General features: G+C 39.2%; 1 protein-coding gene across 1 annotated transcript; it reads left to right on the top strand.

Annotated features, from left to right (window-relative positions):
- The first annotated feature begins 9,177 nt into the window (after positions 1 to 9,177).
- Positions 9,178 to 11,367, top strand: LOC129152087 (protein FAM200C-like). The gene is given in 3 exon segments (XM_054729330.1): positions 9,178 to 9,256; positions 9,549 to 10,834; positions 10,837 to 11,367. Coding segments are annotated over 3 exon segments (1,896 nt in total).
- The last annotated feature ends 11,238 nt before the right edge of the window (positions 11,368 to 22,605 follow it).

Raw genomic sequence — 22,605 nt, 5'->3', positions numbered from 1 at the left:
CCTTTTATTATATAGGATATACACTGAGTGGCCAGATTATTATGCGTTCAGAGATCATAATAATCTGGCCACTCAGTGTATGCTAGAACATGGGTAAATCTCAAAAACTAAGTGAACTAAGTTAAAGAAGTAGATACAAAGGTTACATGGTTTATTATTCCACTTACGTGACATATCCAGAAGAGGTAATCCCATGCTGACAAAGGAGGATTGGTGGTTTCTGCGGGCTGCGATGTGGGCCGGGGATGTGGAGTAACTGCTTAATGCTCTGGGGTTCATTTTAAGGTGATGAAAATATTTTGGAACTGGACAGATGTTGTGGTTCCACAACATTATGAATGTGTTAAACGTCAGTGAATTGTTCTCTCTCCAATGGTTGCTGTTACGTTATGGGAATTTCACTTCAGTTTTAGTGTAGCAATGGCCATGATTTATAATGGCATCTAAGTTGTAGGTTTTTCAGCTTACATACCCATCAGGATGCAGGCGGAGAAAAATGATGGAAATTCAAAACCTGATTAACAAACACTTAAACTGTTAGTGTCTAGCCAGAATCTGGGAGAAAGTAACTCTAAACACAAGAGGTCAGATCACTAAAAATTATCTTTAGTCTACGAATGATTTACCACAAAGTAAAGTGGTCTTGCCCACCCGAAGAAGGTAACAAAGCACTTTGCTCACCTTTTCTCTGACATCGGATTAGAAACACAGGATCTCGAATACTCTGTGATGCTGAAGAGAGGAGAACACATACTTTTCGCTTCAGAAAATAAATACAGTATTTTCAATAAATAAGGTAAAAAGCTTTAGAAGATTCTCTAAGAATGCAAAAATAAAGTTGAGAATAAAGAGAAACAAAAAGCTGATGATTGAAATTGGGACATTAGGTAACAGATGTAATACATGAATAATTGGTATTCTTAAAAAAGGAAAATTAATGAACAATAACAAAAAACAAAAAAGGACAAAAATACACAATTTTGAATAAAAAAAGAAACTTAGAAACAATATCACTATTCTTTTGTAGAATAAAAAATAGAATTAATATATTAGGACCAATGGAATTAATAAAAAGCAAAATTTGCATATACTATCTAATAAAAGAGTAATATGCAAATTGGCCATCACTCCAACACACAAGATGGCCACCCCCATGTGGTCAAAGATGGCCTCCCTCACGTGGACACAAGATGACCACCACAAGATGGCCGGCAGGGGAGGACAGTTGTGGGCAATCAGGCCAGCAGGGGAGGGCAGTTGGGAGGGACCAGGCCTGCAGTGGAGGGCAGTTGGGAGGGACCAGGCCTGTAGGGGAGGGCAGTTGGGGGGGACCAGGCCTGCAAGGGAGGGCAGTTGGGGGGGACCAGGCCAGCAGAGGAGGGCAGTTGGGGGAGAACCAGGCCAGCAGGGGAGGGCAGTTGGGGGGGACCAGGCCTGCAGGGGAGGGCAGTTGGGGGGGACAAGGCCTGCAGGGGAGGGCCGTTGGGGGGGACCAGGCCTGCAGGGGAGGGCAGTTGGGGGTGACTAGGCCTGCAGGGGAGGGCAGTTAGGGGCAACCAGGTTGGCAGGGGAGGGCAGTTAGGGGTGACCAGGCTGGCAGGGGAGGGCAGTTAGGGGTGACCAGGCTGGCAGGGGAGGGCAGTTAGGGGCAATTGGGCCAGCTGGGGAGCAGTTAGGCATCGATCAGTCTTGCAGGGGAGTGGTTAGGGGGTGATCAGGCTGGCAGGCAGAAGTGGTTAGGGGCAATCAGGCAGGCAGGCAGGTGAGCTGTTTGGAGCCAGCAGTCCTGGATTGTGAGAGGGATGTCCCAGATTGGAGAGGGTGCAGGCTGGGCTGAGGGACACACACTCCCCCTCCCCCCCATGCACAAATTTCGTGCACCGGGCCTCTAGTAAGATTATATTTTAAAATCTTCCTTGCATCCAGGAATTAAAATACTGTAGCTTACTGTGAATAATGATAGCAACAGAAGCCACAGAAGCCTTAGACTGCTCCTCTACAACAGCAGCTTACTGAACACTTAAGTTATAGATACTGTGATTTGAGGAGAAAATATTTTGACTCCAGAATCCAATACACAGTAAAGCTGTCATTAACAGTTAATAATGACCTAACGGTAGTTTAAAGTATATAATAATTCTGAAACCTAGAACCCATGGATACTTTCTAAAAATTATTTAAAAATAACTGTATGGTTTCACTCATACGTGGGATATAAAACCGCAACAAAGCAAATATACAAAAAAAACATATAAAAACCTCATAGATATAACAGAATGATGGGAATGGGGTGGATGAGGGCGATGGGGGCAAAGGGGATCAAATATATGGTGAGGGAACGTTAGATGGTGAGCACACAATGGAGTATATACAGATATTGTATACCTGAAGTTTATATAATCTTATTAAACAATATTACCCCCAATCGTTTTAACAAAAATGTTTTTTAAAAGATGATTCAGGAGTTAAAATAATGAACTCAAGTCAATGTAAATCTAATTTTAAGAATTTATTCTAACAATTTTCCAAAATCAGTTTCATAAAACTGATTAGAAGCAATCATTCTATCAAAACCATAGATATAAAAGAGACTACTGAATATAAAAGAGGAATTTCATGATAACAACTTGAAGTCAAACTACTGGGTTGTAAAAACAAACACAGGAAATGAGATACTAGCATGCCACATAGCGATAAAGACAGAAGTCCCTAGAATCAGACGGGCTGAGCTAAAGTTGTGGCTCCATTATTATAATTTACTTAACTCCTCTAAGTGTGAGTGTTCCACCCTACAGAAGGGTGACAAAACTGGTAACTATCTCAACCTATGGAAGAATGAAATTAGATAATTTATGTATAATGTCTTAGAATAGAGACTAGCTATGATATTGCATTTTAAATCTACATTTAAACTCATACTTGAGAATAATCATCGAGTTTTATTAATAAATATTTTTGTTGTCATCCAGATTTGCTCTCTCACTGAGAAGTTAGGTTTAAGAAGTATTTGTGATTCTGAAATTTTTTAAGCATAAACTGCATTATTTCATCTAGACTTCTTCTAAGCTCCTATGAAACTGACATTAAAGAGTGGGTCCATTGAAGTTCCATCTAGATTTAAAGAGTCAGAGAAATCTAAATTCAAACCTGAAATTTCTAATCCACAGAAGATATGTTTTTCAAATTAGAATACTATAACATATTTTATTAAGCAGTTTATTAGTTTGATATATAATTCGTAAATATTTAGACTTATCCTGGGTGAGGCTCCACATGGAATCTTGCCCTGGACTTCACAAATATTAGGGTGAGTAGAAGAATCTTAGGTGTAAGAAAGAGGAAAAAGAGAGGAAAGTGAAGAAACTCAAATGTTTTTATCTTAGAGTGTGAGGAGTCACACAATACTCTTATTAATGGGAGTATGATAAATTTTTATATTTATACCATTTATAATAATGGAAATGGTTAGGATTGCCATTGATCTTGCTGATATTATTATATTTGGAGGAGAATGTTTGACTAGTTGAATACAGTTCAAATGAGCAAAATCCTTATTTATCAGAGCAGGAAATCAATTAATATTGCTTAAATTTTATCAAGTCAAGAAATAACAGTATGAATCATATTATTTAGAGAAATAGAAGAAACTTGCAGAAGATCTAAAAAACTTAAACACATGAAAGTTAGTTGTGGGTGTTTCTGAGAGAATAGCAGAGAATGGGTATGGAGGGAGAAGGGCAGAGGCAGAAACTGTGTGGGCCTGGGTTCAACATGGCCCCAAGAGATCTGATAGCAGTGAAGGGCTGGGGTGCAGAACCCATTAGGCAGACCAGAACCGAAGGGCAAGACAGCTGGACCTGGGTGGCTGGCACATGTTGAGGCTGAGCCCATGGTGGAGAGCAGAGAAACAATGCAAAAAAAAAAAATGCAGCACTCTGACTCTACCAGCATTAAACAAAGTATTCTGAAAATAACTCCAAGACCATGTGGATTCCTGCAATAGACAGGAATTGATAGGACTGCTCCAGCCACAAAGACAGAAGAGAAACAGTCCAGAGATGGAAGACGCTGACAACGCCTTGCCATACTAGCAGACAGCAGCTGTGCATCGCTGAAGGATGCCCAGGACCAAACCAGAGATGGTTGGACCTGCATCACCACCATTTGTCCACCATCCAGAACTGAAATATCATTGCTGACATGTACACATAAGGAACTGTTTGACATTGAAATTGGGACTCAAAAGAACTGTTGGCCCAGAAAGAAACTCACTGCAGACTGATTCATTTGCCTCTCAGCATAACCATTATGGCTTGTCTCATTTTCAGTTCTTATAAGTGTATTTCTTGTATCACATGATCTCACGCATCTAGGGGAAATAATGAACAACATAAACTGAAGAACAAAAACAGACCCGGTGACAGGGAAGCATCGATCAGACTGTCAAACATCAGAGGGAAGGTAGGGGAGGGTGGGAGAAAGGAGGAGAGATCAACCAAAGGACTTGTATGCATGCACATAAGCCTAACCAGTGGTCACGGACAACAAGGGGGTGGGGGCATACGTGGAGAGGGGTTTGGGATGAGAATGGGGGGATGAGGACAATTATGTGATAACATAATCAATAAAGAAATTAAAACAAACAAATAAACAAAAAAACAGACAAAGTATTCTGCAGATGGGGAATCTGCCCACCCCATCTTCCTGTGGCCCACAGGGCAGTGAAATCCTTACTTAGAAAATTGTAAAAGGGCTGAAAAGAAAAGGAAAAAAAATCCAGAGAAATAACCTATCAAGCACAATGAATAACCAGATAACAAGGAAATTGAGAAATGAAATAAATCTCTGAGAAATAAACTTAAAGACATGATAACATGTTATCTAAGTGACAGCAAATTTAAGGTTGCAATTCTGAAAAAACTCAACAAGTTACAAGAAAACTCAGAAAGGCAATCCAACAAATTCAGAAATAAAATCTATAATAATAAGAGCATAATATGCAATTTGACTGAACGACCAAACAGCAGAATGACCGTCTGGATGACCTTCTGGATGACCACACTATGACATGCACTGGTGCCAGGCCAGCCAAGGTGGGTGTGATGTGATTGGTCGGGGGCCACACCATCACCCCATGATCGCCCCACAGAGGGAGGCCCAGCCACTAGTCGGAAGGACAATCAATTGGGGGGCTCCATGGAACCAGGGAACTGGGGGGGGGGGGGGGGTGGCAGCAGACGTGGGCAGTGACAGGCCAAGGCGGGTGTAGGCAGGGGGCAGGGCTGGGACTAAGAGCGGAGGCTGAGAGTCAGGGCTGCGAGAGCCAGGGCTGCAGAGCTGGCAGCTGGGGTTGCAAAGCCGGCAGCCAGAGAAAGGAAGGCCTACCCTAGCATGAATTTCATGCATCAGGCCTCTAGTCCTATATAATAAAAGCTTAATATGCTAAGTGTCCGGCCTTCTGGTCATCCATTCAATCAATCAAAGCATAATATGGTAATGATATGCTAAGGCCGCTCAACCTCTCTCTATGACGTGCACTGACCACCAAGGGGCAGACAGTGACAATCGACTGGTCAACCAGTTGCTATGACATGCACTGACCATCAGGGAGCAGATGCTCCAACTGGTAGGTTAGCTTGCTGCTGAGGTCCGGCCAATTGGGACTGTGCGAGACAGGCCAGACATGCCCTGAAGCCCTCCTGTAGTCCCTCCCCGGCTGGCCAAACTCCCACATCCCTCCCTGGCCCCAGTCAGGGACCAGTGGGATCCCTCAGCCTGGCCTGTACCCTCTTTCAACCTGGGACCCCTCGGGGGATGTTGGAGAGCCAGTTTTGACCCAATCCCACAGGCCAGGCCGAGGGACCCCACTGGTGCATGAATTTGTGGACCAGGCCTCTAGTCAATGAATAAAAGGAGAACTGAACTAAAGATATTGAAACTATAAAAAAGAATCAAGCAGAAATTCTGGAGCTGAAGAATTCAACAAAAGAAGAATAAAATAGCTAGCTTAGGAAATAAAGTAAGCCAGATGGAGCAAAGAATTAGTGACATAGAAGAGGGAAATCTAGAAAAGACTCAGGTGGAAGAAGAGAGAATTAAGAGGGGGAAAAATGGAAAGAAATTTACAAAAACTATCTGCCTCCATTAGAAAAAGCAACACAAGAATAATGCCTATACCAGAAGGGGAAGAAGGAGAGAAGGAAACAGAGAAACTATTCAAAACAATAATTAATAAAAACTTCCCTTACCTGTGGAAAAACTAGATCCTCAAATACAAGAAGCTAACAGAACACTTGATTATTTCAATCCAAAACTGCCTTCTCTCAGGGACATTATATTAAAACTGCCAAAAATCAACAACAAAGAAAGAATTCTCAAGACATCCAGGGCAAAAAGGACAGTAACATATGAAGAAAAGTCCATTAATTTTTTTTTCAGCAGAAACCCTACAGCTATGAGAAAGTAAAATCAAATATTTAAATTATTGAAAGAGAGAAATTACCAGCCAAGAATAATATAACCAGCAAAGTTATACTTTAGGTATAAAGTAGAAATAAAGAATTTTCCAGACATGCAGAAGTTGAGAGATTTTCCAGCATAAGAACTGCATTACAGGAAATACTGAAGAGTGTTCTTCTATCTGAAACAAATAAACAAACAAAATGATATAAAACTATGAGCAAAATTACTAACAGACAGAAGCATGAAATTGCAATCCTTGTTCAGAATAAGTTATCAAACACTTAAACATAACATAGAATTTAAAGGAGAACAAAGTTGGAGGAATCACACAACCTGATTATCATACAATATTACAAGGACACAGTAATCAAAATAGCATGGTACTAGCTTAAAAACAAACATATAGATCAATGGAACAGAATAGATAACCCAGAAGTAAACCCATGTTTATATGGTCAATTAATATTTGACAAAGGAGGCAAGAACATACAATGGGAACCAAGAGTATTGGGAAAATAGGACAGATACATACAAAAAAATGGAACTAGACCACCTTCTTACAATATACACAAGAATAAACTCAAAATGGATTAAAGACTGGAATGTAAGACTGAAAACCATAAAACTCCTAGAAGAAAACATAGGCAGTAAAATCTCTGATGTTCCTCTTAGTAATTTTTTTCTGATATTTCTCCTTAGGCAAGGGAAAAGAAGAAAAAAATGAACAAATGGAACTACATCAAACTAAAAAGATTTTCCACAGCAAAAGAAACCATAAAATGAAAAGACAATGCACTGAATAGAAAAATATATTCATCAATGATACATCTGATAGGGGGGTAACATCCAAAATTTATAAAGAACTCATATATCTCAGCACCAAAAAATTCAAACAATCCAATTAAATATGGGCAAAGGACCTAAATAGATACTTTACTAAAGAGGACATATAGATGGCTAATAGACAAAAGAAAATATGCATCACATCACTAATTTTCAGAGAAATACAAATTAAAACCACAATGCTATATCATCTCACAACTGTCAGAATGGCTACCTATATATATAAAAGCCTAAGCGCCCATTATGACCGAACGACCGGAACAACTGGTCGACCAGTCACTATGATGCATACTAACCACCAGGGGGCAGATGCTCAATGTAGGAGCTGCCCCCTGGTGGTCAGTGCACTCTCACAGCCAACCTCCCACGGCCGGCCAGTGGCATTGGTGGTCGGCAGCCGGCGGCCATTCCTTCCGCACCCGGCCTAGCGACCGTCGCCTCCTCTCCCAACCCTGCCACAGACTGGAACAGGGACCCAGGGGTGTGTGGTGGCAGACACGGCCCCTTTCCCAGGGGGGGCAAGGGACGGCTCCCTCCTCAGGGCTGGCGGCCAACCTCCCACGCCTCGTCCCTCCCCGCTGCAGCAGGCCCCGATTGGCCCAGCCCTGATCAGTCCTGATTGCTGGACAGGCTCAGGGACCCCACCCATGCACAAATTCATGCACTGAGCCTCTAGTCTTCAATAAATCAATAAACAAGTGATGGTGAGAATGTGGAAAAAGGGAACCCTTGTGCACTGTTGGTGGGAATGCAGACTGGTGTAGCCATTATGGAAAACAGAATGGAGGTTCCTCAAAAAATTAAAAATGGAACTCCCTTAGCACTCAGTGATTTCAGTTCTGGGTGTTATATCCAAAGAAACCCAAAACACTAATTTGAAAGAATATATGCACGCCTATGATCATTGCAGCATTATTTACAACTAGAGGACCAATACACAAAATTTGTGGATGAGGGGGCTCCCCTCAGCCCAGCCTGCACCCTCTCCAATCCAGGACCCCTCAAGGGATGTCCGACTGCCGGTTTAGGCCTGATCGGGCCTAAACCGGCAATCAGACATCCCTCTCACAATCTGGGACTGCTGGCTCCTAATCACTTACCTGCCTGCCAGCCTTATTGCCCCTAACTGCCCCTCCTGCCAGCCTGGTCACCCCTTACTGCCCCCCCTGCCAGCCTTGTCACCCCCAACTGCCTCCCTCTGCCAGCCTAGTCACCCCTCACTGCCCCCCCACCAGCCTGGTCACCCTCAACTGCACCCCCCCACACCATCCTGGTCGCCCCTAACTGCCCCACACTCCCCACCCCCCCGCTGGCCTGGTCACCTCTTACTGTCCCCCTGCTGGCCTGGTCACCCCACGCAGCCTGCTGTTCAGTCATTTAGTCATCCCTCACTAACTCCCCTGCCGGCCTAGTTGCCCCACACAGCCTGCTTGTTCAGTCATTTAGTCATCCCTCACTAACCCCCTGCCGGCTTGGTCATCCTACACAGCCTGCTTGTTCAGTCGTTTGGTTGTCCCTCACTAACCCCCCTGCCGGCCTGGTCGTAGGCAGCCATCTTGTGAGGGCCTGATGGTCAATTTGCATATTATATCTTTATTATATAGCAGCGGTTCTCAACCTATGGGTTGCGACCCCTTTGGGGTTTCGAACGACCCTTTCACAGGGGTAGCCTAAAACCATCGGAAAACACATATTTCTGATGGTCTTAGGAACTGAGACACCACTCCTCTATCCATCTCCAGGCGGGTCTGCCCACATGCAGATACACCCACATACGAGTACCCGGCGTGATGACATCATCGTGCCAACCCCATCACTTACACCCCGTACAAATACAGGTGTATGTCACAGGGTTGGCGCCATAATGTACTTATGCGGACCAGTCACACATGTGTAGAGAGCAGCTACTGTGTAGAGAGCAGCTACTGTGTAGAAAGCAGCAGTATTGGAGGTAAAATGACACTTCATGAATTATAATTACGGGTAAATTTAAAATCATGTACTATAAAATCATCAACTACTGCAAAAAAAAAAATCTGTACCATGGGAACTTAATCTGGATGCTGATCAGTCTTTTTATATTCAGCTGTGGTTGATGTGAATACTGCCCCCTTGTGATAGTAACAGGTATGTAAAAAAAACAACACAGAGAATGGTAAATCATAGGAAACTGTATTGACTGAACTATGCCATGTATCATCTTTTGTATTATTAAAGCTATTGTTATATATTATTTTCATTAGCAAACCATCCCATGACAATAGATCGTGTAGAGAAGAAGAAAAGAAAATATAGTGAGGATTTTTTACAGTATGGTTTTACCTCAATAATTACAAAAGGAACTGAGAAACCGCAATGTGTTATTTGTTATGAAGTTCTATCAGCCGAATCTATGAAGCCAAACAAACTAAAACGCCATTTTGATAGCAAGAATCCGAGCTTTGCCGGCAAAGATACCAACTATTTTAGAAGCAAAGCTGATGGACTCAAGAAAGCCAGACTTGACACTGGTGGCAAGTACCACAAACAAAACGTAGCAGCCATTGAAGCTTCATATTGGGTGGCACTCAGAATCACCAGAGCTATGAAACCTCACACCATTGCTGAGGATTTACTATTGCCAGCGGCCAAAGACATTGTTCGAGTTATAATCGGAGACGAATTTGTTACAAAATTGAGTACAATTTCCTTATCTAACAACACTGTCCGCAGAAGAATAGATGACATGTCTGCTGATAGTCTTGATCAGGTAATCCAGGAAATTAAATCTGCTCCACTTCCAATATTTAGTATCCAGCTTGATGAATCTACAGACATTGCAAACTGTTCACAGTTACTGGTTTACGTGAGGTATATTAATGATGGCGACTTTAAAGATGAGTTTCTTTTTTGCAAACCTCTTGAAACGACAACTACTGCATGTGATGTATTTGGCATAGTTGGTTTCTTTCTGAAAGAGCATAAGATCTCTTGGGAAAAGGTTTGTGGTGTTTGCACAGATGGTGCTCCAGCTATGCTAGGATGTCCATCTGGATTTCAACGTTTGGTCCTGAATGAGTCACCAAAAGTTATCAGAACTCACTGTATGATTCATCGGCAAATATTAGCAATGAAGACACTGCCACAAGAGTTACAAGAAGTAATGAAAAGCGTCCTAAGTTCTGTCAATTTTGTAAAGGTGAGCATTTTAAACAGTCGACTGTTTTCGCAACTGTGCAACGAGTTGGATGCGCTGAACAATGCTCTGCTATTTCACACTGAAGTGAGATGGTTGTCGAGAGGAAAAGTTTTAAAACATGTTTTTGAGCTTCATGATGAACTCAAAACGTTTTTTAATCAGAAAGCAAGACTGCAGTTCGAAGCACTTTTCAGCGATAAAAGTGAACTGCAGAAAATAGCTTACTTGGTTGACATCTTTGCCATCTTGAATGAGTTAAATTTATCACTGCAAGGACTAAATGCAACATGCCTCAATTTGTCTGAAAAGATCCGATCATTGCAAAGGAAACTTCAGCTTTGGCAAAAAAAAAAAAAAAATTGGATGAAAATAAAATTTACATGTTGCCTACCTTAACTGCTTTCTTTGCGGAACGTGACATTGAACCAGACAAAAGGATTACGATGATAATTTCTGTGAAAGAACACTTGCACATGCTTGCAGACGAAATTTCATCGTACTTTCCAAATCTACCTGACACCCCATTTGCACTTGCCAGAAGCCCATTCACAGTCAAAGTTGAAGATGTTCCTGAGACAGCACAAGAGGAGTTCATTGAACTTATTAACAGCGATGCAGCAAGAACTGATTTCTCTACAATGCCAGTTACAAAATTCTGGATCAAGTGTTTGCAGTCATATCCTGTTCTGTCTGAGACTGTGTTGCGCCTTCTTCTTCCATTTCCAACAACATATCTTTGTGAAACAGGGTTTTCCAGCTTGTTCGTTATCAAGTCTAAATACAGTAGACTTGTTGTGGAAGATGATCTTCGTTGTGCTCCTGCAAAGACTGCCCCGAGAATTTCTGATCTGGTGAGAAAGAAGCAATCTCAACCTTCGCACTGACATTGGCTTTTTACGCATACTGTCGCAAAATGTAGCAATGTAGTTTACTGTTGTTATATTAAGACTGTTACCCATGCTTCAGGACAAAATTTCATTTATTTGTAATTAGAAATAAATATTTCACAATATATAATTACATATTGTTTTTGTGATTAATCACTATGCTTTAATTATGTTCAATTTGTAACAATGAAAATACATCCTGCATATCAGATATTTACATTACGATTCATAACAGTAGCAAAATTACAGTTATGAAGTAGCAACGAAAATAATTTTATGGTTGGGGGTCTCCACAACATGAGGAACTGTATTAAAAGGTTGCGGCATTAGGAAGGTTGAGAACCACTGTTATATATGATAGCCAAGATATGGAAGCAACCCAAGTGCTCATCAATAGATGAATGGATAAAAAAGTTGTGGTACATTTATACAATAGAATATTATTTGGCCATAAAAAAGAATGAAATCTTGCCATTTGTGACAGCATGGATGGACCTAGAGGATATTATGCTAAGTGAAATAACTCAGTCAGAGAAAGACAAATATCATATGATTTCATTTATATGGAATCTAAAGAACAATATAAATGAGCAAACAAAAGCAGAGCTCAAAATAATTTTAATTAACTTTTTATTTTAAAAGAATTATAGATTCATATGCAGTTGTGAAAAATAAGAGAGATCCTGGGTACCCTTTATGCTGTAGTACAATATGACAACCAGAATATTGACATTGATGAAATCCACCAATTTTATTTAGATTTCCAGTTTTATTGTATTCAGTCTGCCGTGTGTGTGTGTGTGTGTGTGTGTGTGTGTGTAATTTTTTGTTTAACTGACAAGCCATGCTGAATGGTGTTGGATTGCTGTTTTCCCCTTTGTGAGTCAATACATAGTTCTGCGATGTGTGTGTATTGCCTGTGTGTATTTGCTAATTTTATTAATTCCAGTTTTTTTTTCATTAAATAGATTTGACATTCTTTTTGTTAATTCAGGTTTTCCCTCACTTTTTTGTACCTTTTTAAACTCAGTGTCTTTTTTATATGCACACTTTTATGGCAATGTTTATATGCATGTGTTTAATATAAATTTTCTTTTCTCCCACTAACCAGTTCATTAAAAATATTTCAATTTTGTAACTATATGAGTACCAGAAACTATATGAGTACCAGAAAGGAAAGGTACATGAGAAAATTATCAGAAGCTATTTAAAATAACTATAAGACTCTTTCTCTCTCTCCCTCTCTCATTGAGTCATACCTTCAAACTTATTCTTTTAAAGGTTACGAAATATTATTTTTTAATACTGGAAAAAAACAGGCTCTATTTATTTTACAAATATCTTGGAAAAATCACATATGTTTGCAATTTGTTATTGCATTAATTAGTTTTGCAACAGATGGAATTTTCTTACACGGTATTTGTATTAAATGCAAGTGATTTATTTTTTAAAAGGAAAGTTTGCAAAAAACAATTGTGATCTTTTATAATTCTCATTATTCTCTCTTATTGTTGAGTATCAGTCTATGATATGAACATATTAATATGTTTAACCATTCACCCATTGAAAGACATCTGGGTTGTTTCAAATTTTGAGCCATTGTAACTAAAGTTGCTGCTGTGACTATTCCTATAGATTTTCTTGGTGAGAATATAAATTTCCACTTCTCTAGAGTAAATGTTTAAGAGACAATTTCTGCTGGGTCATATGGTAATTGTGTGTTTACATTCGTAACTATTTACTAGTTTCCAAACCATTTCACATTCCTACCAGCAGTATTGGCTGATGCAGAGTCTCCTTAGCCTTGCCAGCATTTGGTGTGGTCACTACTTGTGTTTCAGCCATTCTCCGGGTGTAATGACATCTCACTGTGGTTGTAATTTGCACATCGCTGATGGCCAGGTATGTCAAAACTTTTTTTTATCAGCTTATTTGCTATTGTATATATAAGAGTATTCAATGAAATATATTTTTTCGATTAGATTCTTTTTTTATTTAATTTGATCTTTATATATTCTAATAATGACCCTTTGACAAATATGTAGTTAGCAAGTGTTTTCTCTCGTTCTATAGTTTTCCTTTTTATTTTATTCAGATTTTTTGCAGAGCAAGAGATTTTTAATTTTGATAAGGTCCAATTTTCAATTTTTTCATAGATTGCGCTTCTACTGTAATGTCAAGTCTAGTAACACTATTCCTATTCCAAAATCCCAAAGATTTTGTTCAATATTTAATTTTAAAAGTTTTATAGTTTTACATTTTACATTTAAGTTTATGATCTATTTTGTTAACTTTTGTAAAATAGGTGATGTTTACATCAAGGTTCATTTTCTTTGTGTATGATTGTCCAATTATTTTAGCACCCTTTACTGAAAAAGTTATCCTTTGTGCATTGAATTGCTTTTTAATCTTTATCAAAAATCACTTGGACATATTTATGTGGGTCTATTTCTGTATTCTGTCCCATTGACTTATGAGCCTATCACTCTGCAAATACCATTATCTTGATTGCTATAGCTACACAGTAAGCCTGATTAATATTTATACCTCAATTCTCCATCTCTTGTGCTATTATAATAATTATTAAAAACTTCAAATTCAAATAGTTGTTGCTAGTCAATAGTTTTACCACAAATAAGAGTGGAATTTTGTTAAATATTTTTCTGAGTTAATATAATTACATCATTTTTTCCTTAGGCTGTTATTGTGAATGATTACTATGAATGAACGTTGAATGTTGAACCAGCTTTGTATTTCTAGACTAAACCCACTTGTTTGGGGGTATATACTTTTTATACATTGCTGTATTCAATATGCCAATGTTTTGTTGAAGATTTTTGCTTTTATGTTAATGAGATATTTGCCTGTATTTTTCATATCTTATAATATCTTAACTTTTTTTTAATGTAATGACAATGCTCATAGAATTAGGAAGGGCTCATTCTGATCACATTTTCTGGAAGAAATTGTAGAGAATTGGAAACCACCAGACACTGGTACTTTGGGAGAAAAGGTTTTCAATAATTAATATGATTCATTTAATAGATATAGAGATATTCAAGTTGCATGTTTCCCCTTAAGCAAGTTTAGATAGATAATGCCTTTTTTAAGAAATCAGGCTATTTCATTCAAATTACTAAATTTGTAGGCAGAGTATTTCTTTATTATCCTTTTATGTCTATGGGATCAGATGTTCTTTTTTATTTGTAATACTGGCAATTTGAAACTTTTTTCATCTTTGTTAGCCTGCCTAGAGATTTTTAAAATTTTTTTCACTTTTGAAAACCAGCATTCGGTTTGTGATTATCACTATTGTTTTCTTGTTTTCAATCTCATTGATTTCTGCTCTAAATTTTATTTTCTTTCTGTTGTTTACTTTGAACTTAAGTTGCTCTTCTTTCTCTAATTTCCTAAGATAAAGCTTAGGTTATTAATTTTAGATCTTCTTTTCTAATATATGCTTTTAATACTATAAATTTCCCTGTAAACACTGCTTTAGCTGCCTCTAATACATTTTGATAAATTGTATTTTCATTTTTATTTAGTTTAAAATATTTTTAAATATTTTTAAACTCATGTATTATTTAGAAATGCATTCCTTAATTTCAAAGTATTCTGGGATTTTCAGCTATCATTCTGCTATTGGTTTCCAGGTTAAACCCATTGTGGCCTCAATACATACTTTGTATGATTTCTGTTTTTAAACATTTTAAGGTGTGTTTTATGGCTCAGAATGTGACCTATCTTGGTGGATGTTTTCTATTGGCTCAAGGAGATTATGTGTTCTGATGTTTCTAAATGGGTTCTATAAATGACAAGTAGGTCAAGTTCATTAATATGGATTTCTAGATCAAACTATATCCTCACTAAACAAAGTACTTATAGAGAAGCCTGAAACACTGCTGAAGACAAAAATAACAAAACTGAATTTGTCCTTCATCAGGTGCATGATGAGAAGGCAGGGTGCTTTTTTTTTATTTTGTTTTTGGGGGTTTTTTGTGTGTGTGTGTTTTAAAGGAAAATAATGCTAGGAAAAAATAGCAGACAGTAGGAAAAGAGGAAGACCAAATGCAAGATGGACTGACTCAAAAAACTAAGCCATAGACATTATTCTACAGGAACTGAGCAGGGTTGTTCAAGACAGGTCGTTGTCAACGTGACTCATTCCAGGGTCATCAGGAGTCAGAGCCAACTCAATGGCACATACCACACACACATCTTTACTGATTTCCTGTCTGCTGGACCTGTCACTTCTGAAAGAGTGCTGTTAGTCTCCCGCTACATAATGGATTTTAAGACAATGAAACTTTATCTTTATACATTTGTCAAGACACAAAGCATACAATATCAAGAGTAAACCCCAACTTAAATTATGGACTTGAGTTGATAATGATGTGTCAATGTTTGTTCCTCAGTTATGATAAATGTATCACTCTGTGGTGGAAGTTGATGGTGAGGGAAGCTGATGTGTGTGGGGGCGGGGAGGGACTTATGGAAGAACTCTACCTTTTGCTCAATTTTGCATGAGTCTAAAACTGCTCTAAACAATAAAGTCTTTTATTTTTTTAATAAGGTACAGAGGAGAAAACAGCCCATCCACTTTCTTTACAAACAAACAAACAAAACACATAAAAAACAATCTGGAAAATGGTATATAAACAAAGCCCAACAAGAAATAGCACAACAGAAGCTATCTTATTCCTTGTTAACTCAACGTGCTGAATTAGCCAATGCATCTCATTCTCTCTTTAAGTACATTGACTGACATATGTTGCAGTACAGAAAGCTTGAAATTAGCAAAACTATCCTTTAGTCTAAACACAAATTTCTGCACTTTCTAAAATGGTTTAGATCACTTATATTTGTTAGTATACTATAACCCACTATGCAACTGATATATCAGTATAAAGAAAGAACTACTGAATATAATAAAATTAACTGGATATTTTTGAAGGCCCCTCATAAGCTCATTAAAAAATTGTTCTCAAATTGGAAATGGAAGAAACAATTGTAAAGTACTAACATTTTTTGTTTAAAAAGTACCAAAATTCTGCACTTAAATTGCTTTGCAAAAGTTCTACTTAAATATCTGCAAATAATTGTAGATATGGTTTGCGTAAGAAAGGTGATAAGATACAACTTGGCCCTGTTCATGTGTCTGAAGTTGAAATAAATGGTTAAGGTTAATATCTGGAACCTTTATGTGTTACCAATGTGTCCTGACTAACCAACCGGTCAGTCCTAGTCATGCTAACTATGAGAGTTTGCACTTGACCCACTCTCCACAGTTCAGATACATGAAAAGTTTAATTGTGCTGAAATGTAGATGTGCCACATCCACAGAGGATGGATTTGGAAATCTGTCGAACTTGTATAGAGACATTTCTGAGAGAATCTGGAAAATGTCATATAAACTTTGGGTAATTTATAGTTTATAACTTACAGACTTATTTTTAGTGTGGGAGCCCCAAGAGAAAAGGAGGCATCAGGCAGGCCGCAAAATCATCTGTGGGACAGATCCTATGGGATTTAACCCGATCTCTAGCACACAATTGAAAGATAAGATGGCATGTGCCTGCATGTACACACATATGGAAGGAGCAGCGCTGAGGGGAGAAGAAAGGTTTATTTCATGGCTTTGAAACACTGAGTCTTTTTTTATATATATATAAGAAATCTTTTTTTTTTTTTTTTTTTGTTCAAAGTATTACAAATAGTAGTACATATGTCTTTTCAACAGAATCCATCCACAGGTTTCAGAACCATTGTTCCTTTCAATGTGTTTCCAAGGACTATTGGCACTTCATCCACAACAGCAGGGCATGTGTTTCAATATGCTGGTAAAATAATCGCTCATATCCCAATCCAGGGCCAAGGGTATATCTGTTATGTCACTTGGCCGTGCAGCTGGAGCTGAAAGCTGCTGCTGTCAGAGGAAACGTTTAGATGACTCAGCCAATGAGGTGCTTTATTGGGTTTGGCAGCAGACAACAGGTGACTATTTCATGGAGGAGAGAGGCTATAATAGTTGTTTATACAGTCTGCCCAGCCATGGCCACAGTTATTTAGATTGGTGAACTGGACAATATTTCATTTCTCACGAGCCTGATGAGTTCTGTTGATGGCTTGACGTTGCCACTATTTGCTTCAGATGACAAGTAAAGTTCTCACCTCACCAATATGCTCTCAGCTCCCTGGGGAGCAACAGCTAGAGTTTGGGGCATCTGTATTAGACCAGCTCCTCCAGTCCTGTGCCAATTTGGCAGGAGCCTGCAGAAAATTCCTGCTGCACCTTTTAATGAGATCGGGAGTCGGAACGGCCGCAGAAACTCTGGCTATAGAGCGTGTTTCATCACAAGAGCTTGCCTGTGATTGTGAGCATATTACAACACGGCCAGTGCCCACTCCCTCCGGGACGCTGGATGAACTGGTATGCACACGCAGGAGACCCCTGCACATTTGTTTCTGCAAACACAGTCACAAATCAGTGGGCCTGTTTGAGAGGCTACAGATACATTAAAAATGGCATTTTCCTAAGATGTGAACCATCTGGATTCTGCTATCAATTTTACTAGCTGTGTGACTTTGAACCTCCCCTTGTTGGTGAAACCTGTTTGCAGCCTGACCTGTTAAGGGGTTTGGAGAGATAGCCTCCCAAGCTATCATCCAACTCTGACATTCTATGATAAAAAGAAAAAAAAATTAACAGCAAATTTTCTTCCTCATAAACTAAGAAAAAAAAGTTTTTTAATGATGAAGGATTCAGTGAAGCGTCCAAAGACAGCGCACGTTTACATGCACAGGATAGACATGAGCCCCAGGAACAGAATGTCCCCCTTTCCTGGTGAGAAGCCAACGGCACAACACTGACACCTTCTGAGGCTCAGCGTCTGCGGCAGTGAAATTGGAGCCATGTACCTGCCTGAGCTTGACACGAGGGACTGATGGAGGGCATGAGTGAGGACACACTCTGATGAAGAGAAACTACTGCACAGGCATTATTTATAGCATCAAAATTATTCAGTTCACCCCATGGAGATCCCACACACCTGTTACCATCTTTACTGGGACATCATATTAAAAATAGTAACCTTAATAATAATAGTAGTTCTGGTAGCTCTATTTATGGTCCGCTCAGTGGTAAACACCATGCCAAGCATTTAAGTGCATTCTCATTTAATTCACACAACTTGGCAAAGACTGTCATTAAGCACATTTTGCATTTGAAAAAAATGTTTTAAAAAAGTTTTAAGGAAGTAAAACACATGTATAAGTTCCCACTGCTGACTGGAATCTGAGCTCTTTGTGAATTGATGAAGCTGAATATAATTTCAATATTGAAAAGAATTACCCAAGTAAGAAAAGCTTTCAAACTCTTGAATCAGACTATTTTTGATAGTTTTTTAATATCATGTCAATGGCACATCCTATTGTCTCAGTGCCCTCTGGTTCATCAAGTGCTCTTGCCAGGCCTGACCCATGGTCTGGGTCCTTCAGTCCCTCCCACTCAGACACCTCTGGGAGAGGATCAATCTGCCTGGAATGAGAACAGGTGGTGCAGGGCAGGGTAACTTAATTATCTCACTCTCTCATTTGTTCTCTACAACAACCTATGACATCAGTAGGGAACAATTTTTAATCCTAGTTCTAGAGATGGAAAACTCAGAGAGGTGTCCTTTGATATCTCTTACTCCTTCCCTCCATTTACAGAGTCACTTCCTGCCCATTTTTGTTCTATGGGAAATTGTTTTATCTTGAGGGTTTAACTAATGCCGGTGGTCTTGATGTGGCATCTAGAAGGGTTCTGGAAACCTAGAGAAGGGGCTGTGTGTAAATTAAATAAGAGTCCAGAGACGAAACATAATTTTGGAAGGCATTATAGGGAGTCAGAGGAGCTTTAGCTAAAGGAACTAAGTTATCTTTGTCTCAGGACCCCTTACTTTTTATTAACACAATTTGTCCTAAGGCAAGGTGGAGATATACACATCAAAGGGTAGGGCTAGGTGTAGAATCCATTGTCAGATGGAAGAATTTGCCTTTGGCTGTTCAGGTGTTTGGCCAGTAGGAGGCAATAACATGTAGATTAAGATGCCCTGAGCTGTCTGGCAGCAAGCAATCATCCTTTTCAGGTTTGGGGAAATGCCTTTAGCTATTCCCAACAGGCGATAACATATGTGACTCAGCCCTTGTTGAGTCCCCAAGTTCCATCAACCTTTCGATGAAACTCTTGCAATTATGACATGCTGGAACTGGCTTCTGGCATTTGACACTACGCCTAATGGCCCCCTGCTGACTTTTTTTGCCCCACAGCTCTCACTGTCATTGTTTTCAATGACCCTTTCAAAAGCAAAAAATGCAATTTCTTTTAAAATTGTTATTAAATTTATTTATTGGGGTGACACTGGTTAATAAAATTACATAGGTTCAAGTGCACAATTCTATAACACATAATCTGTATATTGTATTGTGTGTTTATGGCCCAAAGTCAAATCTTCTTCAGTCACCATATATTTGACACCCTTTACCCTTTACTACCTCACCCACCCCCTTTTTCTCTGGTAACCACCATACTGTTGTCTGTGTCTATGAGTTTGTATTTGTCTCATTCGTTCATTTGTTGCTTTCAGTTTTATATTACACATATGAGTGAAGTCATATGATTCTTGAATTTTTTCATCTGACTTATTTCATTTACATGCTATTTCAAGATTCATCTATGTTGTCACAAATGGCAGTATTTCATCCTTTCTTATGGCTGAGTAGTATTCCATTGTGTATCTGTATCACATCTTCTTTATCCAGCATCTATCACAGGACACTTTGGCTGTTTCCATGTCTCATCACTGTGAATAATGCTGCAATGAAACTAAAATGAGATACCGCCACACACCTGTTAGAATGACCACAAGTACTAACAAGTGTTGGGAAGGATGTGGAGAAAAAGGAACCCTCATCCACTGCTGGTGGGAATGCAGACTGGTACAGCCACTATGGAGGGTTCTCAAAAAGTTAAGACTAAAGTTAACATAAGACCCAGCAATCCCTCTTCTGGGTATCTACCCAAAAAAAAACTTTGAATACATTTATTTGTAAAGATAATGTGCCCCTATGTTCATAGCGGCATTATTCATGGTGGTAGAGAAAGTGTAGTTTTTTTGTGTTGCTTTTTTTTTTTTTAACAGGGAGAAACATCGACTGTTGTTCCACCTATGGATGCACTCATTGGTTGATTCTTATATGTGTCTAGACAGGGGATCAAACCTACAACCTTGGCATATGGGGATGACACTCTAACCAACTGAGTTATGTGACCAGGGCTGAGAGTGCAGTTTTTAAATAAACCAGAGTAGCCCAGTCATTTCCATTACTCATTTACAGATTAGCTTACTCATTTCCATTATTAGTTTTCAAACCATCCTGTAACTCTGTACTTTTCTCTGAACTTCATGTAAATTTCAGCTCTAAGAACAGTTTTCTAGATGTGAGGATGTAGTTGCTTCTCGTTTTCAAACACAGCCTGCCTGCTGAGGGTCATCTGGCCCTGCTCCTACCTGCCTAAGTGACTCCGAATGCCTCCTCCATTGTGTACTCTGCCCTGTAATACCATATACTATGTTCTATCATGATACTACCATATGCTATCCACACACATGCATTCAGAAGAACACTTGCCATGCAATGAAAATGTTTTATAAGCGTATGTATATATGCATGCATACTATATAAGCATATGTGCATGTATGTATATCATGGTCATGGCAATCTTGCATTCATCCACTTAGTATACACTCAGGTAAGGACTGGCCCAAGTCTTGGTTGAATGCCTGTGACCTTCGAAGAAAACAAGGACATGGGGGCTGTGAGAGCTGCCAGGAGGCCGTCTTCCTCTCTGCTCCCTACCTCACCCTGACCTTTGCCTTAAGCTTCACTGTGTATGTGTGTGTGTGTGTGTGTGTGTGTGTGTGATGTGTGTTATTTTTTCAATAAGAAAAGAGACTGTCACATTCCATCCCTGTCCATGCCAAGTCCTTCTTCCCAAAGCTATTCTCTTTAGTCTTTTCTGTTTTTAATTCATCTCTTCATAAATTTTAAAGCATGGAAACTTCCCATCCCTTATTCTTTATGCTGGGCTAATGTTCACAATGAATGGGATGACACAGTGCTCCTGTCACACCCCTGCTGGCCTCTGCTCCCATTAGTCTTCCCAAAACTTCAGGCTTATTGACCAAGGACTTAGGCTGTACTTGCTATTGTCCATTTCTTGGTAAAGTGGCCTGCGAGAATTGTATCTTTGTCTGGTCTCATTATATAACCCCTGGCAGCAAGTTCCCACAGCATTGAGATAAAATACATTTGGTTTCCTTATTCTGCATCAATTGCTTAAAATACAGCTCATTGACCTTGTTTCATTTGGGCCATAGTTTTCAGAGCTTTCTGTTTTTCTTATAGTTTCTAATTGTCTTTCTTGTTTCTTTTGTGAGAAGAACAATTGCTATCAGCATATCTTCATGTTCACATAAATCCTCAATTATAATATCAATGTCACTAAATATGCGATTTTCCCCCGAGACAGCTTCCTGGAGTTTTCTGATTTGCTCCATCTCAAAGGTGGCTCTCTTGGAAAGCAGCAGAGCTGTCACCCCAAGACTTCATTCCTGTGTCTCTGGGCCTCCAGCATCCCATTTCCTGTGTTTGTTTCCTTGTTTCTGGCTACCTGTTTTGCTGGAGAATCTCCTCAAGCAACATTAGAAACCAGTGTTTGCTCAACTCTTTCTTTATGTGACTCTTGTTCAGATATTTTCTCTGACTAATGCACGTTACCTTCCTTGTCTGTCTTCTTGTTATTTTTGCTCTATCTCTTAAAGTTAATTTATGTTTTCTCCCATCTTTTTTTTTTTTTTTGCATTTTTAAAAACTTTTTTATTTGGGCCCTAACCGATTTGGCTCAGTGAATAGAGCGTCGGCCTGCAGACTGAAGAGACCCAGGTTTGATTCCAGTCAAGGGCATGTACCTTGATTATGGGCACATCCCCAGTAGGGGGTGTGCAGGAGGCAGCTGATTGATGTTTCTCTCTCATCAATGTTTCTAACTCTCTATTCCTCTCCCTTCCTCTCTGTAAAAAATCAATAAAATAATTTTTTAAAATAAACTTTTTATTTGGGGATAATCAGAAAATCACAAAGTTACAAGGAATAATACAGACAGATGCTGTGTACACTTTTCCCAGTTTCTCA

This window comes from Eptesicus fuscus, chromosome 17 (assembly GCF_027574615.1).
Source record: "Eptesicus fuscus isolate TK198812 chromosome 17, DD_ASM_mEF_20220401, whole genome shotgun sequence".
In the NCBI taxonomy this organism is placed as follows: Eukaryota; Metazoa; Chordata; class Mammalia; order Chiroptera; family Vespertilionidae; genus Eptesicus; species Eptesicus fuscus.
The sequence above is the reverse complement of the archived record's forward strand: the minus strand, read 5'-3'. Positions and strand labels throughout refer to the sequence as shown.